The 14,777-nt window shown below is 45.1% G+C and overlaps 1 protein-coding gene and 1 pseudogene across 1 annotated transcript in view; one reads left to right on the forward strand and one right to left on the reverse strand.

Moving 5' to 3' along the window:
• The window catches only part of LOC146182820 (presequence protease, mitochondrial), a 187,102-nt gene that overhangs the window by 41,571 nt on the left and 130,754 nt on the right, over positions 1 to 14,777 (reverse strand). Inside the window, exon 25 of the mRNA XM_084608927.1 lies at positions 8,997 to 9,111. Coding sequence (XP_084465053.1) covers positions 8,997 to 9,111 — 115 coding nt within the window. The remainder of the gene's footprint in view (positions 1 to 8,996; positions 9,112 to 14,777) is intronic.
• LOC146182821 (uncharacterized) lies at positions 11,399 to 13,712 on the forward strand (annotated as a pseudogene).

Genomic DNA, 14,777 nt, shown 5'->3' on the forward strand with positions numbered 1-14,777 from the left:
TGCATGTTCAGGTTTTCAAGTTGTACTTGGCAGACTGTCGAAACATCTTATCTGTACCAGTAAAGTGGCAGAGGGTACAAGTATTCGTGCAATTTCTCCTAGGGCGACGCTCTTTGAAATTATATTATATTAATTTATGCAGTGTTATAGTTCGGTGCCCTACTATTCATTTTATCGTAGAAAGGGGAAGATATTTTTTCTTCTTGCCACTGAAAAAAAAAAAAGTCTAAATTCCACACCCACACAATATATGCTAACACCGCGAACATCTGAAGATAGCTTTGTGGCGGAGCTAAGACAAGGAATAACCAGCTCCGACAGCGTTCGTGCTCGAACCGTTTTTTTTTTTTTCGCTGCTTGCCCTGAGACGCTTAGTGCCAAATTCTTCGTTGTCCAGCGCCGTGCCGTTGTTTGTGATAAAAGCGCGGTGCGATGGGCGCTCCAAAACTACAAGCAACTACGACCCTGCCAACCATTTGTTTTCTTCCCTCGGCTGCGGCAGCAAAGTCAAATTTATTCACACTTTTGTAACATTTTTTTTCCTGTCCTGCCTAAGATATGAAAAATAAACAAACAGCAATGCAGTTAGGCTGATACCAGTAAATAAACTACACTTTAGCAGCCGATGCATTCTTTATCATGTGTGCAGAGCGAAGCAGAATTTTAGTATTTCTTTTACCGTTTCTATCTTTGTTCTGAACTCGTAAAATCTTCATATCATGCAATACATTTGTGCGGCACGTAACCTCTTATCCTCATTTGATAATTTCCATAGCATCAAGTTTTATTTTTCCTTTGAGGGTTTGCATGATACCGACCCTCTAACGCGCAAGATTTCATTGCCTCACTTTCAGTGTAAGACTGACTAGATAATAAGAATGCAGAGATTTCGCGTTGTCTGGATGTATCTGTAGCTGCTAGGTTGAAATTATGACAGTGCTGTTCTTTGAATTGCTCATTCCGCTTAGTCGTTTCTGAGGAAGGAAAGAGGCCTCCTTTGTTCGTCGGTTTCCCCATGTTAGCAGCTATTCGCTTCTCGTGCGAGGCAGCCCCATGACCAGAAAGATGCGTGCTTTTGCCAAACACAAGTATATATCATGTGTGTTACTAAAAAAGCTAGAAACGAGTAACGAAAGCCACTACTTGTACTGGACAAGAAGCACGTTTCGTTCACCGGGGTACAGTGTTGATTGTACCCGGGGCGCACCTCAGCTGCACGCACGAGAGCCTTAGCTGGCAACGTTTCGGCACACAAACAGTATCACACACTTAATTCGAGGCGATAAATAAATCTCAAAGCAAGCAAGTGTACATTTGTCAAGGGACCATTTTCAAGTAGCGCTACTGCGCATGCGCGAAGCACCTGAGTGCGCGAAGCACCTGCACCTCAGTTCGACCCCACCACTCGATTCGACTCGCCAGTGTTTACCTCTCTCGCCCGATGGAAAGGAAAGGACGGAGGAAAAACGTTGTAGAAGCACAATACCCTCTCGTAAATACCCCTCGATTCAGGGTGTTTGTGGCGCCATCCTCGGAATTTTTCTGAACTGCGACATTTTAGTGCACATGGAATTTCATAGATGGCGCTACCTACTAAACTCATCATACGTGGCTCTGTTATTCCACTATTATTTGCTTTTTGTACACTTTGTAGTTGATAATTATTAGCGGTTGAATAAAGGAACGAAAGCCCGAACCTTTAAGTTATATTCGTCAGAAACAAACAAGTCATGGAGCATTTCAATCATGCTTAAAATATTTCATGAAGAGCTCGCGCGCTTCAAGTGAACCCCGAAAAAATTAGCTGAAATCACCCTGACAGTGCACATTCCTCGAGAGTCGTAGAACAAAACCAATGCTTATCCTCTGACAGCGAGGTGTAAAGGTTTTCCACGCGAAATTTCAGCACAGATAAAAGCGTATTACTTGAACAGTTTAGCATTTACTTTTAGCCATTTTACAAAAAAACGCTAAGTTTGATCACAAATAACTTTTACACTAAATGAAGCAGACAGATAATATTTTCAGGAAAAAGCGAACTATGTACGACCTCCAACCGCGCAAAAAATCACAGCAGCAGAATGCATATCTTGAAAGTTATCGTATGTATAATTACCTGTTTTATACACTTTTCACAGGCGTGTGGCTAATAAACTATGCGATACACAGTAATAAAAATGCTTAACTTTGTTCATGAACATCTAATCTCAAAACACCTCTAACGGTCTTTTTCGAGGTGCAAACGATTTTGCACAATTTTGCTTTTCCCGAGACAAATAGAGCTGAAAAGCCATTTCTTACTTTTGTGTTTTCCTTTACAGCTTAAACATCGTTGATGCTATTTATAAACCAAATGCACTATTAGAAAGGAGAGGAAATAAACTTTAAAAATATATTAAAGTCACATTTATAAACTAAACGAGTGAGGCGCAGTGGGCGTATGAATATCACTAAAAATGTCATCTCTTCTCCGCTGGAGTGGGACCGCCACCTTAAGATGAACACTTTGCAATCGCTAATCGGTTAAGATGAATTTTCACGGCCGGCCGCACCCCACCCGCGCAGCTTACTCGACCGTCCGAGCAGCGCTTCAGCGGAAAAAAAGAAAAAAAGCTTTTCAGTGCCACGACCATCCGTGCCGCCGACGCACGCAGACCCAAGCACGTCGGCATCGGAAATGCAATTCTACGAAGGCGGAAGAGTGCCGCTGCTCGTCCTCTCCCACCGTTCCCCCGCTCACTCTTTTTGTCCCCACAGTAGGAGTAGGTTCGCGTTTCGCGTCGCGCCGGCTGTCTTGGTACGACCTCGGGCAAGGACGAAACAGAGCGCAGAGAGGAAGAGAGAGAGAAAAAAAAAAAGAGCATGCGCGGCCCGGCCAGCAAAACTAGCGAAACGCGGGAATAAAAACGGTGAGAAGAAAAAGCAGTCAATGACATTTCCAAATGGTGATCACGTGATAGTGTCATGCCAGTGCTACCGAGCTCCGCGCCTTTGCTGACCGCCAAAGACGCCTACTACGCAGTGCACAGATCCATTGTTCGTGGCGGGTGTGCGCGTCGTGTCCCGCAATTTTCTACCAGGCTGTACGCTGTCACCTCGTGGTGTGCGCTGTTTGTTTTCGTGCGCGCCGTGTTCGCAGTGTTGCTACTATGGCTAGTCGGCCAACAACTCGAAAAAAGCCGCTTGAGCTTCGTGAGAAGGCCGAAGTTTTGACCGAAGTTCACGCCGGCCGGCTTTCAAAGACTGAAATAGTGCGCAAGTTCGGCATCGCGAAAAGTACCGTGAGCAGTATCGTGAAGGACGAAGTGCGGATTACCAGTGCTTTGGAAGATGGTGAGTTTGCGCCGAAGCGGAAGAGGATGCGCACAGCTATGCACAAAGACCTTGAAGACGCTCTGCTTGCCTGGGTGAAGAGAGCGCGCAGTGCGAATTTGCCAGTGAATGGAGTGCTACTGAAAGCTAAGGCGGAAGAAATTGCCCTGCGACTGAATGTCGAGTTTGCGTGCAGCGATGGGTGGCTCGACCGTTTTCGGAAAAGGCATGGACTGGCCTTTCGTTGTGTTGTCGGCGAGGCCGCTGCAGTGGATGAAGCGGTCTGCAGCGATTGGAGGCAGAACAAGATGAATGAACTCATGGACGAATATGACCCTCAAGACATGTACAATGTGGACGAAACTGCGCTTTTCTACCAGCTAATCCCAAATAAAATGCTCGCATTTGCTGGTGATGACTGCGTGGCGGGCAAACGAAGCAAGCTTCGAGTAACAGTCCTCGTGGGCGCAAATATGACTGGGACTGACAAACTAAAGTTGCTGGTGATTGGCAAATCTAAAGCACCACGCTGCTTTAAAAACATAAAAACGCTGCCGGTCACATGGCTAATTCAAAAGCGTGGATGACGCAGGCACTTTTCGAGCAGTGGCTTCAAGAGATGGGTCGCCACTTCCAGAGACAGAAGAGAAAAGTTCTCATTGTTGTTGACAACTGTCCCGGACACGGCCACGTCGCCGGACTTCATGCCATCCGACTGGAGTTTCTACCAGCGAATACAACAGTGAAGCTGCAGCCTATGGACCAGGGAGTAATAAGTAGCTTGAAAAGGCACTATTGTCGCTCTCTACTGCAAAGGATGCTGATTTGCATGGAGAGCAGTAAGGAGTATACAGTAAACCTGTTAAGTGCTGTCCACTTACTGACGAGCGCCTGGGAGCAGGTTACTCAAGCCACTATTGCCAACGCCTTCCGCCATGCAGGATTTGTGGCGCTTAGTGATTGCTCAGTGCAGAATGACTGCGATACCACAAATGAGGACCACACTGCAAACTTGGAGGATAGAAGCATTGTTTCTGTGCTGAGCAGTAAGGGTGTGTTCATTGACATCAGTGCGTATGTCAGCATTGACGAAAGTGTGAAAACGTGTAGGGCTGACACACTGGACGCTCTGATTGAAGAAGTGCTTGACCTACCATCGGAAACTGCTGCTGAAGATGACAGCTTGAATGTTATGCCTGAATCTGCACTAGTTACCTGTGATGCAGCTGATGCCTGCCTAGACACTTTAGTGCAGTTTTTTGAACAGTGTGAGGGCACTGAAGGGTATCTTCAAAAGTTAAGCGAGATGTCTGCTTTTGTAGCAGGCCGTCGATTTTCACGACAGACACAAAAAAAAATAACAGACTGGGTAACAGTCAACAATGCCTGACGCCTTACTACTACAAAGTGTAGTAGACAATCATTAGTCCAATAAATGCTTGTATTGCAGTTTATTTTCCTGAAAGGCCATTTTATTCATTTGTTCTCATATACGAGGTATTTGGACACACTCTGCATGCTCAAACATCATTTTTGGAAGCACCCCTGATTAGAACTTCTGATAAGACGAACAATTTTCATGGTCCCTTGGAGTTCGTCTTAAGGGGGGACGCGACCTTTGAAAACCGAAAAATCGCGAAACAGTCGATTTTTGGAAGATTATATATTCCGGTAGTATGTCTTATAAACTACTATTTCTGTAATTATCAATGCCCAACTCGCCGTAGAAATACTCGAAATTAATTATTTAACAAGCGGCGGGAGCCGCGGAGCAGCGAGCAAGATCCGAAAATTCCCAAACTTCGCGCGCGCACGCCGTTCCTCTCCCGCCGAACTGAGCGCCGCCATCTTGGTCTTGTTTTGTTTGTGAATTCTTGCGCTTTCTTCTGCCACTCTCGGTGGCGGCGACGGCGGCGCGGTCGAGGCGTGGCTTACTTCCGATTGGGAGCCTCGTGGCAGCTTTCAATTTTCCCGCGCTCGAATTCAAGGCTGCGATTGGGCAAAACGCGCGCTCCGCGAGAACGCGGGGGATCGGACGACTACTATTGGCTGCTGCGGCCACTGACGAGTCGCTACCTCCCCGCGTTGTCTGCTACGGCTCTTTGCTTGCTGTCGTTGTTGGCTGTCTTTGTACTTCAGACGCTCTGTTCGCCTTTTGCCATTTTTGCGATCGCCGGATTTGCGACCTCTCGTCGTGCCCTCTGAACGGTTTCGGGCAACGTGTTAAACGTTGCGTGGTCGCTCACGATGCCTCGAGATGCGACACGCGTTCAGTGCAGACTTGGCTGGCTTTTTTTTTTTTTCGTTTCGGCGCTTATGCCGCGGAAGATAATCCGGGAAGTCGCTTGCTGCGTTCGGGCCGCTCCTAGTTCCTCCGGCGAGATGCCGCAAGAGATAAACCGGGAAGCCGCTTGCTGCGTCTGCGTCCCCCATCATGCTAGAGCGAAATGCCGGAGGGAAATCGGGAATGCCGATTGTCGCGGCTTGCAGAGCACAGGATCGACGGATCTCAGCATGTAGAAAGTGGTCCGCGGCACCAAGGCTTTCGCTGTAGCCGATCGGCTAGCTGCACAGATGTTCGTTGTAGCCGAGACGGAGCGCCATAGCCCTAATGTATATTTTGATGGTCGCACCATACTTGTTCGTGATAAGCGAGTGTTCGTCTTAAGTGGGGCTGTTATAAGTGGGCTCGACTGTACCTGAATAAATTTTTGAGGGCAAGGCAAGCTCATGTATTCAAAATATTATGTCTGGAATTTGTCATAATTAATTTGATTAATCAACATAGGTCTAATTGATAACAAAAAATCTAGTGCTATGCTATTTTTCAGCAAGAAAATTTAGAAAAAGAGCTTTGTCTTGCCCTGAGGAACCTATCTAGGAATCAGCATGACAAATTGCGCAATGCCAGTGCCTTTCACAATTTCTCCAGGCTTGATATAAAGGACCTATTCAAACCAATTTGATATGCTTCTGTAACTTGAGAACTAGCACGCACATTTCTATGAAACTTGGTGGTTTTTCATTTGTTAATGTCATGAGCCTGTCCTGAAAATTTCATCATAATAACTTGAGAAACAAAAAAGTTATTGTCCTCTCAACCTTTGAGAGCCGTTTTCTCAGAATCAATTTTTTGCACGGTGTGGCTGCTAGGGAAAGTCATAGCTCAAGAACCGCTTATTGGATTTTCGTGAGGTTTTTTTTGTTACATACCTAAGTAAATTTCTGAGGGCAAGACAATTCGTTCTTTTCAAAATATTTCATGTGTAATTAGGGGCAGTCAATTAAATTATTGTTAAGTCAGGTGTAAATTTTAACACTAAATTTGGGGCTGTATTAAAATTTTTCAGGGAGGAAATTTGGAAAAAGGGAATTGTCTTGCCCTGGGGAAACTATCCAGGAATGACCATAACAAATTTCACACTGCTAGTACATTTTGCAAATTCTCCAGGCCCGCCCCTAGGGACCTATGTAAACTATCTTGATATACTCCTCTAACTTGAGAACCGATGAGCCCAGCTTCATGAAACTTGGTAGTTCTTCAAAGTCTGTACTATGAGCATACCCTGAAAATTTCATTCAAATACCTCAAGAAATAAAAATGTTGATGTTCAAGGGTAGATTCCCCCCTTAAAGGGAGTCTACTGTATTAGCCAGCGAAGTGCCAAGATGATATGAAAGCAGCTGCTTTCACTGCAAGAAATCGATGCAGGGAAAAAGCGATTCAGCCTCTACAGACAGCCAACATTGCCCCATCGACTGCTACAATCATTTTGAAAGACCGAGACAAAATTTTCAAACTTCAGGGAGCATTGAAGACGGGGTCATAGCAAACTCTGATGTTTTTTTTTGTTTTTTTTATTTGCACATGGACAAAGTCCGTACTTTCATCGCTCAATGAAATCACACATGCGATGAGGTGTTCCGGAAAATGGAAGGTGTATGTGCTGTAGTGGTGTAATGTAGTGCGTGGTCGTGTTCGCTGCACGCGGCAGAAGAAAATAATTGATTTCTTCAAATAAATCAGCTTTAGAGTTAGTGCAACATTTTCGCTTGAGGCTTTGCTTGTCTACACACGTGCCTACTGCCAAGGTACGTCATTTTCATACCTAGGTTTGACTACTGGCTTATAATAGCAGATTTTTCATTACAATGATATTTCAAAATAACGAATAATTTTTTGCAGTCCTGCGGGATTCGTTATATTGAGATTTGACTAACATTTGGCAATTCTGTTCAAAATAAAACAAATAATTGAAGCACCAAATATAATATTGGCAAAGAGTGCTCTAGAAGCAAGTTTCACTATAGCTCCTTCCATAGTTCTTTTAGCGTGCTTTCCAAAGTCACATTAAGATCTCATCTAGTAATTTGTAAAAAATGTCCAGCACTATACACAGCATCTGGCTGCACCATACCTTGCGGCCAAACGAAGGAGCACATAACGAACATGTTTTCAAAGTTCTCTTAAAGCAGTATTTTCACGTCTGAATGCAGAATTCCAGAAATGTTTAACAACAGTTCTGATGAACAAGGAATAAAAATTTAGTAAACAAAATTTGCGGAAGACATTTTCAGCCGTTACTATTGGGGTATTGCAGACATTTTCAGAACTTTTTTTTATAATGATGACGACCCTGCATTTCCAATGATCCGAACAAAAGCCTAAGGCAGTATTGCCATGTCTCAACACACTATAACCCAATGCATGCACAATCATTTTCTTTACAGACAAGGACACAAAACCTTTGATACTGAACAACTGCCAAGCCATTGACCTCGGCTTTGAACAAATAAAAGATAAGTGAAGTTGGCAAGATAGGTTACTGTCAAAAGATACTACCAAGATATTTAACAAAATAATAATAATGCGACATCCGATGGGGCCATGAAAAGTCATTGATATTGCATAGCCTATTTATTCAAATATAGGCCAACAGTTTTTTTTTTTTCTTAAACGTGAGATATGGAACTTTTAGGTCGGTTTAGGTTCGAGGACTGTCGTCATATCATAAAACATGACATAAACTCATAAAACTTGCGAGCCAACTCCGACAAGCCGCATCAAGCGCATGTTGCTAAGAGTTAAAGCTAACTGGATCGCTGCAGCCTAAGGAGGACATCCTGGGTACGCACTCATTCCGAAAGTGCAGCATCGCCAATGGATTGGATGGCCCAAGATTGAGTACTGTACGAGAAGGACAATGGCAAGGAGGCCAGAGACGACAACGGCGATGATGAGTGAGCACGGCGTATAATCAAAAAAGTTTCCTTTCTTTTAACAGAAAGGGGGAAAGGGGGGAGAGAGGAGGCCTTCAAGTTTCGTGTGTCGACTTGGAATCGTGGTCGGCCTAGATATGAGTAAGTATGGTAGCTTTCATTTCAAAACCAGATGACGACTGTCTAGTTTTTCATGAGCAGCTTTCTTTTGGCAATAAAAGCAGGAAGGGGGGGGGGGGGGGGGGAGCATTCAACATTCGCAAAACCCTGACATTTTTTTCCACTCCCTTGAAGTCTGAATTACTGAGGTTTTAGTGTATTTCCATACTGTGACCAGAGAGCAGTCATGGCAGCCAGATTGCCATAGACAAAAAGGCATAAACACACATGAGAACGAATTCAGTGAGTCACGAATAAATTAAGTAAGAACATTCCCAAATAACACACACTACTCTTTCACTCACCCTTGCAAAGCAGGCTAGCTTCGCTTCTTCAAGATCCTCTTCGGTGAATTCTCCTCGTGTAAGCCACGCCACAGAGTCACAAAATACATCCAATGTTTTCTCCATGTTAGGATCCCTTGAGAAAAAGAAAAATTGCAAATTACCCCTGTGCACTGACACTACTACTAGCACTTTGCGCTTCTAATACAGGGCACCCAAGCATACATTTCCCTATAGCAATATAAAAAAAAAAAAAAAGGCTTTAATTCAGACCTATATTTTGAGACCTCGCCTAGAATGTAGTGGGGCAAAAGCAAAGAGGCAGCAATCTCTCCTTTCCCACAATGGTATGGTATGATTAACTATCTATACTTGGTTGCAACTCAAAATTGCAGGGGAAAAATTCCTCAAAGGTGGGCCTCCAAGCAACAGCATCAACACAGAGATGCCTCCCAGCAAATGAGACCCAAAAGAATTGCCCCTTCTCAGGCCAGTAGGTGACAGAGGGCATTGTATTTGTGGCGGGTCTACATTATCCACAAAGAAAAAAGATGCCCAGCTTAGGGAGACATGGACAAAGGCTGGAAGGGGACGAAGGTTGAAAACTGACCCCAGTGACTGGAAAGCCCTTTGAGGGGTATTTGCGGCTGCATTCTTAACTTAATATCCAAAATCAACATCAGCTATGATGCCATAGTGGAGAGCTCTGGATAAATTTCTACCAGCTGGAGCTCTCTGATGCACTGACTTGCAGAGTACACAGGAGCCTTGCATTCTGCGGCCACCATGGACAGGATCGTTCCCGTGTCCTCAGGCTCAGCTGTCAAACACCCTAAACATTGAGCCACTGTGGCAAGGCCTTTCCAATGATGGATGAGAACTTACTAAGTAGAAATAAGAAAAGCATCACAGATACAGATAACAGAGTTGAAAACAGCAGCAGAAGGCCAAACGACTAACAAGCAGCAAGGACAACCCTCATCGTAACACAAGGTCAACTCAAGGAATTAAATGCTAGTCTCAAGGATATCAAAGCTCCAACAAGGCCTTTTTTGAAAGCAAAAAAAAAGCAGACACTGAATATCACAGGATAAGCAAGTATGATGCAGAAATCTGTTCCATACTATCACCATCACTTTACCATCTGCTATGTTTATTGCCTCAATTAATGAAGCAGTAAACATAGCAGATGGTAAAGAAACATGCATAAGCAGCACTGCCCTAATACTTCATGCAAAGGAAAGGGCTTTTTTGGAAGGGAGAGGGTGACATATTATGTCACGCGACGAAACTGGTTGTGCCCTTTCTATCAGTCTTTGAATCAAAAGAAATGCTTCACGAATAAAATTTCAGTTGTCAGTTCAGCGCAATGTCTGTTTGCCTTTCTATCTGTCCGTGTTTCTAGCGCTGTTTTAACATAATGTCCAACCAACTTGCCCAACAAGCACCACATTGCAGAGCTGGCATCACATTTCAGTTTCCCATACAGTATGCCACAAGATAAGCCCATAAACGCTAATGTACTTCATGAGTATGTGTTGACGTCATTCACCTCGAGAAATGTCGGCAGCAGCCCAGCACGCAAACCTTGAGTTAACATAAGCACTTCCCTTCTCTCAAGACCTGCTCCCCAGCCATGATGTATGGCAAGCTGCCGTCGTTATGTAATCTGCGTAACTAAGTAAAACCTTATCCCGTGAATGCAAGAACTGAATGCAAAGCTGAACACAAGAACTGGCCAAGAAGATATGACTGATTTAATCTAGCAGGCACACGGTGAAATGAAGTACGCTCCCATGCAAGCAAGGCAAACTGCTGCGAAGACAGAGGTGGCCATCAACAGTAAACCCTGGTCTTTGTGCACAGGGTGGCTAGATTCACTATATTGTTGATGATGACATTGAAAACAATGGAAAAAAAGTAAGTACTGATAGGCCATAGGTGTGCGAACATACATGACAAGCAGGCTGTCTGTTCTTTAAAAGCCTTTGCTTCAACACATGAATACAGCTGGGAAATGAAACTATCATGGTATTCGTCGCCAAACTTTGGCTGATGGCAGAACATTGCAGCTTCAGGACAGCTCTCAACTGCATGCTGACAAACCCCTTTGAGTGCGAGATTTGTAGCACAGCTACACGGCGGAGGAAAAGCTCACTCTAAAAACCGCTCTTGACATTGCAAAAACGGTGGCGGTAGTGAAAAATAACACAAAAGAGCTTCAAAAAAGCCATACGGATGCAACCACTCATGCCCTTCAGGGGGCTGCCACAAACCATGATAGGTACCACCAGAAAAAGCCCGTATAAAAGCCAAGTGTGCATTAAGTGCAAGAAGTGAGCCCAAGAGGCAAAAGCAGGCCTAGCTAGAAATCGGGAGAAACCAAGACCCTGTGTTCGATGTGGTACTGCAAGCATACCAACATGTTACAAGTGTGGCAGAGTATGTCACCTTGCAAGTTGCTGTCTGCCCAGTGTAGGTAAGTAAGGTAAAGAAGAAGTCCACAATTGAAGTGGCACAGTGCAGTCAACTTGCATCCTCTGCACACACAGCCACCTCTGAAGCCGACTACAGTAACAGTCACAGTTAATGGAGTGCTGGAGATGGAACCAGACTCATAGAGTCTCCTGTCCAGCTGACCACTGACGACACCTACTGGTAACAGCCCTGTTGCAATGGATCAGTGATTAGGGCGCTCAACTGCAGATCCCAGGCATGTGGGGTCAATCTTAGCTGCAGCCGCAGCATTTCTAAGGACGCATGCAAGGCACTTCAGGTGAAAGTTGCCGGAGCCCTCCACCACAGCCTCTCTCATAGCTTACGTCGTTTACAAACATCAAACCCTATAAGCCAAACCAAACCATTTCAAACATACTAGTAATATTTGGGTATCTTACCCAGTCTAAGATGGACATAAGCTCAAATGCAACCTAAAACTACAGTCAAACCTTGATACATCGAATTATTGCATATATCGAACATTTTCTATATCATGCAGAAAATCACATGCATTTTCAATCTTTTATTTCGAACGGGGCCGGATGTAAAATGGATATATCGAACTCCACCACCCCAGACCACGTGCGCTCCGTTGACAGGAGGTGGGCTTTCCCGCAACACCCTCAAAGATAGCAGCGGCGCGGTGGGTAGCACAAGTGGCGGTGCAGAGGAGTCGGGAGTCAGTGCGCCAAATGCAATGTTTCAAAGGTTTCGAAGACGCCGCGTGCGTACGCCGCTATGTTGAAATGGCACCCTCGGCGCAATAAATATGCACATCATTGCGCTGAGGGCGCCATTTCAACATAGCGGCGTACGCACGCGGCGTCTTCGAAACCTTTGAAACATTGCATTTGGCGTACTGACTCCTGACTCCTCGGCGCCGCCACTTGTGCTGCGCCAGTCTTTGTTATCGTGCGTTCGTGTGTGGTTTGTGTAATCGCTTAGGCCTGACTTAGGCCTGTCGTACGTGGTTGGTGCTATGTTGTGAGGGCTGCAAACGCGAAGAAGCGGAAGTCCCTGACATTTGCCGCGAAATTGGAAGTTATCCAGCGCGTTGAGAATAGTGAAAAGAAGTCAAGTGTCGCTGAAGCTTTCGACGTATCAAGGAGCACTTTGAGCACTCTATTGAAAAACAAGTGTGACATAAAGGCCAAGGCAGAACAAAACAAGCACTCAGGCGTGCGGCGGGTGCGCAAAGCTGCCTTTGAAGACGTTGAGAAGGCGCTGCACAAATGATTTATCGATGCAAGGGCCCGCAATATTTCTTTATCGGGACCGATGCTGCAACAGAAAGCCAAACACTTTGTGTTCATTCTCGGCGCTGAGAACTTCAATGCCAGCAGCGGTTGGCTGCAGCGTTTTAAGGCCTGCTTTAACATTGTCGGGAAGACAGTCTCGGGAGAAAGTGAGAATGCCAATGAAGGCGAGATCAAGAAGTGGATTGAATAAGAGTAGCCTCAGGCTCTCGCCAAGTATGAGCCGGAAGGGTTGCCTCATCACTGATAATTGCACGGCACACCACACCAATGTCCAGCAGGGCAATCTTGAAAATTACGTTTTTGCCGCCGAACACCACGTCCAAGCTGCAGCCACTGGACCAGTATATTGTTCAAGCTTTCAAGGCAATTTATAAGAGTGGCCTGATCGACACTTTGCTTGTCAAGCTGCGGATGGGCCAAGAGCTAAAGATAGACCTTTTTGGGTGCCATCCAAATGCTCAAAGCCTCTTGGGACAGCGTCAAGCAGTCGACGATAGTTCACTGCTTTCGGCATGCGGGTTTCGTGAGAAGAATTGAAGAAGCTTTCGAGGGAGCAACAGAACAATCAGCATTGGACGGCACAGAGGAAGAAGGCCAGCTCGAAGAAAACTGGAGCCAGTAGGAGCGCTTTGTCAGTGCTAGGCCACAGAGCATCTGTATTGATGACTTCGTCGGCAATGACAATACCGCAACAGTGGAGAAGTTGACAGACGCGGAGATCGCAGCAGAAGTTACCGGTGAGCGGCCAAACGAAAACGCTGCTGAGATTGACCCCGCAAGCACTGACGTTGCCCCTCTCCCGACTGCAACTGAGGCTGTAGCTGCGTTGGCCCTTGTACGGCGCTACTGCGGCACAATAGAAGGCACCGGACTATCGATGATTGATTGTCTACACTATGTTGAGGACGCCGTGGTGAAGCACGCAGTTTCCAACTTGAAGCAGGCTACGCTGCAACAGTACTTTCAGCCAAATAAATAAAATACTTTGTTTGAAGCTTCAAGTGAGTATCTATTGTGCCAAGATTGGTTCATTGATTGATTTGTACTAGTTTTTGACGAGTTTTCTGCGCGCATTTTATTTATAAAATTCTGGCTATATCGAACTATTTTGTGATCGCCGCGCTGTTCGATATATCGAGGTTCGACTGTATGTTACACAGAAACAATGAATAAAACAGCCTTTCAGAGAGAGGGATAAATACAAACAGAGCATTTATTTCACTATGCAAAATGTAAGCTCAAAACATAGCGAGAAACAACCTCGCATAATTGTAATTAAAAAAAAAAAAAGAAAAAATTGGTCTAGTTTTCTTTTTTTCACACACTATGCCCCTTTCTATCTACCACAGCACCTATATATCTAGCCAGTCACGATAACATGCGCTGCGATGCCTCATGAGTTGATAATAAGCCTCCGAGTGTTATGTCGAGCAGGTGCACTTTGCACATATACATCTCTTAGTCTGTGAAAGGCAAGGCACTACATGTGGTGCCGAGATATGTCGGATCTCTGCACCAGTTGCAGGTGTGAAGATGCCCTGCTTTTTCACACTGGCAAGAAAGCTCCCCCACCAAGGAAGCTTGGGCTTGAAAAACTTTGGGGCCGCACGTTCAACTGAAATGGCATAGCTGCAACACCCATTATTACAGCGCAGAGATGGATAGATATCAGCGATGCACGCATTGCCTGTGGCGCAACATGGAAAGGGCACTGTGGCATGCCTGCTCATGGAGCTGGTAACAGCTATGTGTAAACAGAGCAAGGTAAGGAAGAGAGACGCATGGATACCCAGCCAGGCACCTCTGCAAAGCTCGAGGCAAGAGAGAAAGTAAAAGTCATTAAAAAAGAAAACAAACAAACAAAAGCCACTGCAGGATGTGGTGGGAAAAATTAAAACTAGACCAATGACATCGTTAAGCAGAATAACATATTTCATACTCTGTCTTCAGCTCACTTCATGCACAGGGCAATAAATGTTCTACAGCTGACTTCTGTTAAGATGAACTCGGTTAAGAATTCAGTTAAGAACTCGATTACAGACAG

The sequence above is a fragment of the Amblyomma maculatum genome, chromosome 7 (assembly GCF_055883805.1).
Source record: "Amblyomma maculatum isolate TAMU_Amacu chromosome 7, ASM5588380v1, whole genome shotgun sequence".
NCBI lineage: Eukaryota > Metazoa > Arthropoda > Arachnida > Ixodida > Ixodidae > Amblyomma > Amblyomma maculatum.